Source organism: Atta cephalotes, assembly GCF_000143395.1.
Source record: "Atta cephalotes unplaced genomic scaffold scaffold00091, whole genome shotgun sequence".
In the NCBI taxonomy this organism is placed as follows: Eukaryota; Metazoa; Arthropoda; class Insecta; order Hymenoptera; family Formicidae; genus Atta; species Atta cephalotes.
Genome location: NW_012130155.1, coordinates 368,910 through 371,443, shown reverse-complemented (window position 1 = coordinate 371,443; position 2,534 = coordinate 368,910). Strand labels below are relative to the sequence as shown.

Here is a 2,534-nt window from a genome sequence, read left to right as displayed (position 1 = left end):
ATTGCGGACGCGCATAAAATGCATTCAGAGTCTTCTGAAAATTCTACGGGATTCGGAATGAAATTAGGATAAAATGTAATTTACCAACTGGAATTTTTTTAAGTGGATTTAAAGAAATACGCACAGATTCACAGCGTCGTAATGGTTTCATTCGGTTTTTTTCTTATTCTTAATTTGTTCATAAATAATTTACTTAAACGCTATTGTACAAATGTAACTACTGCACATAAAACATTACGAATGAAAGACAAAAAGAGAAATATAAAATCTAATTATTTTTAATTAATTTTAGTATGACTGATAATTACAGAAGAAAGTTTTTTTCTAACAATGAATAAAAAAGAAGTTCGAGAGTTCAATTTCCGTGCAATTAGAAAGATTTTCTCAGTGCATAGGATATGCTCGTTCTCGATATTCCGTATAATTGCGAGCGTTGCACGATATTTTCGTTATCTGCTCGATAATACTGTTCGTATATTTTGAACGTAGAAATGGTCCACCGCTTATAAACTTGGGCTGAGCGGCAGCTTTAGCCTTAGCCTTTTCATAAGGATCGCCCGTGTACTCTGGAAACTTGCTGAAGCAACCATCGTGACTTCCGCCGGGTTTCTTGGGAAAAGGGACGTAGAATCGCGCCATATCGAATGTCTTTCTTGCAATCTTGGGAGGCATGTAAGTGGGCCCTAGTTCCATATCCTTGTAAGGATTGGGAGGGAAATAATCCAACGGCGTACTAATCGTCAAGAATCGGCCTTCAGACACTATTTCTGTTGCACCAAAGTGATGATTTACATTTAGAATATATGAATTACACAAGGAAAAGATCATAAGCGATAGTAAGAAAAATGAATATTTTAATAAACATATATAAACTTAAAAATTTAATGTCGGACACAGAAATTTAACATGTATATGATTTGCACAGCTGGATTAATTGAAAATCATATGTAATATATAGTAAATGCAAGAATAAATTAAGAAATTTCCAATTCAGAGAATCTGCAAAAAGTTTTTAACGTGATGGATTTCTAAGATTTAAAAGATTCCTGTAAAAAGGATTTCAAATTTTATACTAATTAAGATTTCATTTAATTGTTACCAAATATTTTTTGAAGGTTTTTTATGTAAAAGTTAAAAATGTTTCTCTCAAAAATTAACATAATTCCTTTTTTTACGATATAATTATAATTAATAATTACATACTGCCATATAAAATAAAGGAATTGTTCCGAAAAAAATCCAATCTACATTTATGTTTCATTTTCTCATTAATTTTTTTACACTGTAATTGGAGAGAAATTCTCTCAATGCGTTATATACATACATCTAGACATTAAAAAAGTTAAAATAATAAAATTTTATAAAACACTTTTTATTGGCAATTTTATTGTCTGCATAAAGTGGCAGAAAAATTTTCTATCGTTATTACTAATATATACAGTAGTGGTATTCGCTATCGTTATTAGTATATAAACTAATAATTTATTATTATAAAAAAATAATTATTTATTATTAAAAAATTGTTATTTATTGGTATATAAACTATAATTTATTATTAAAAAAAATTGTTATTTTAATTAAAGCGAAAGGTATGTATATTTAGCTTTTAAAAAAATTATGCAATTATTAGGTGTACAACTTTGCTTCCGCCGTTTTTTTTCCGAAATTCGAGGCTTTATTGTAAAAAACTGATTATACATTTATGATTCAAAATATTGTCCATCACTGGCCACTACTTTCTCTCATTTTTCGGGTAGCGTTTCTCGCGTCGAAAAAACTGGACATCTTTTGAGGCTATCCACGAATCGATCCAATTTTTAACTTCTTCATAAGACCGGAAGTGCTGGTCAGCCAGGCCGTGTGCCATTGATCGAAACAAGTGATAGTCAGAGAGAGCAACGTCTGGAGAATACGGCAGGTGGGGTAGGACTTCCCATTTCAACGTTTCCAAGTATGTCTTGACCACTTTCGCAACATGGGGTCGAGCATTGTCATGCTGCAAAATCACTTTATCGTGTCTCTCGTTGTATTGCGGCCGTTTGTCTTTCAATGCTCGGCTCAAACGCATCAATTGCGTTCGATACCGATCGCCTGTGATTGTTTCAGTCGGTTTTAACAGTTCATAATACTACGCCGAGCTGGTTCCACCAAATACAGAGCATGACTTTGGACGTCAAAATCATCGTTCTTGAAGCGTTGAAACCACTCACGACACGTTCTTTCACTAATAGCGGCCTCACCATAAGTATTTGAGAGCATTCGATGAGCTTCAGCCGCAGATTTCTTCATATTGAAGCAAAAAATTAAAACCTCCCGCAAATGACGAGAATTTAGCTCGTAAACTGACATTTTCAATTGAGAATAACTTTATGATGCAGACACAAATCGACTAATGTTTCTATGGGGTTGACAGATGCCCAAGTTTATTGTATGACATCTATGATCTATTTATTTCGACCACCACTTACCGCTAAAGCCATCTATAGGAAAATGGCGGAAGCAAAGTTGTACACCTAATATTAAAATTAAAGCAA

The 2,534-nt window shown here is 33.0% G+C and overlaps 1 protein-coding gene across 1 annotated transcript in view; it reads right to left on the bottom strand.

Moving 5' to 3' along the window:
• Positions 1-384: 384 nt before the first annotated feature.
• The window catches only part of LOC105624858 (UPF0602 protein C4orf47-like), a 7,103-nt gene continuing 4,953 nt past the window's right edge, over positions 385-2,534 (bottom strand). Inside the window, exon 4 of the mRNA XM_012206210.1 lies at positions 385-767. Within this exon, the coding sequence (XP_012061600.1) occupies positions 385-767 (383 nt within the window). The remainder of the gene's footprint in view (positions 768-2,534) is intronic.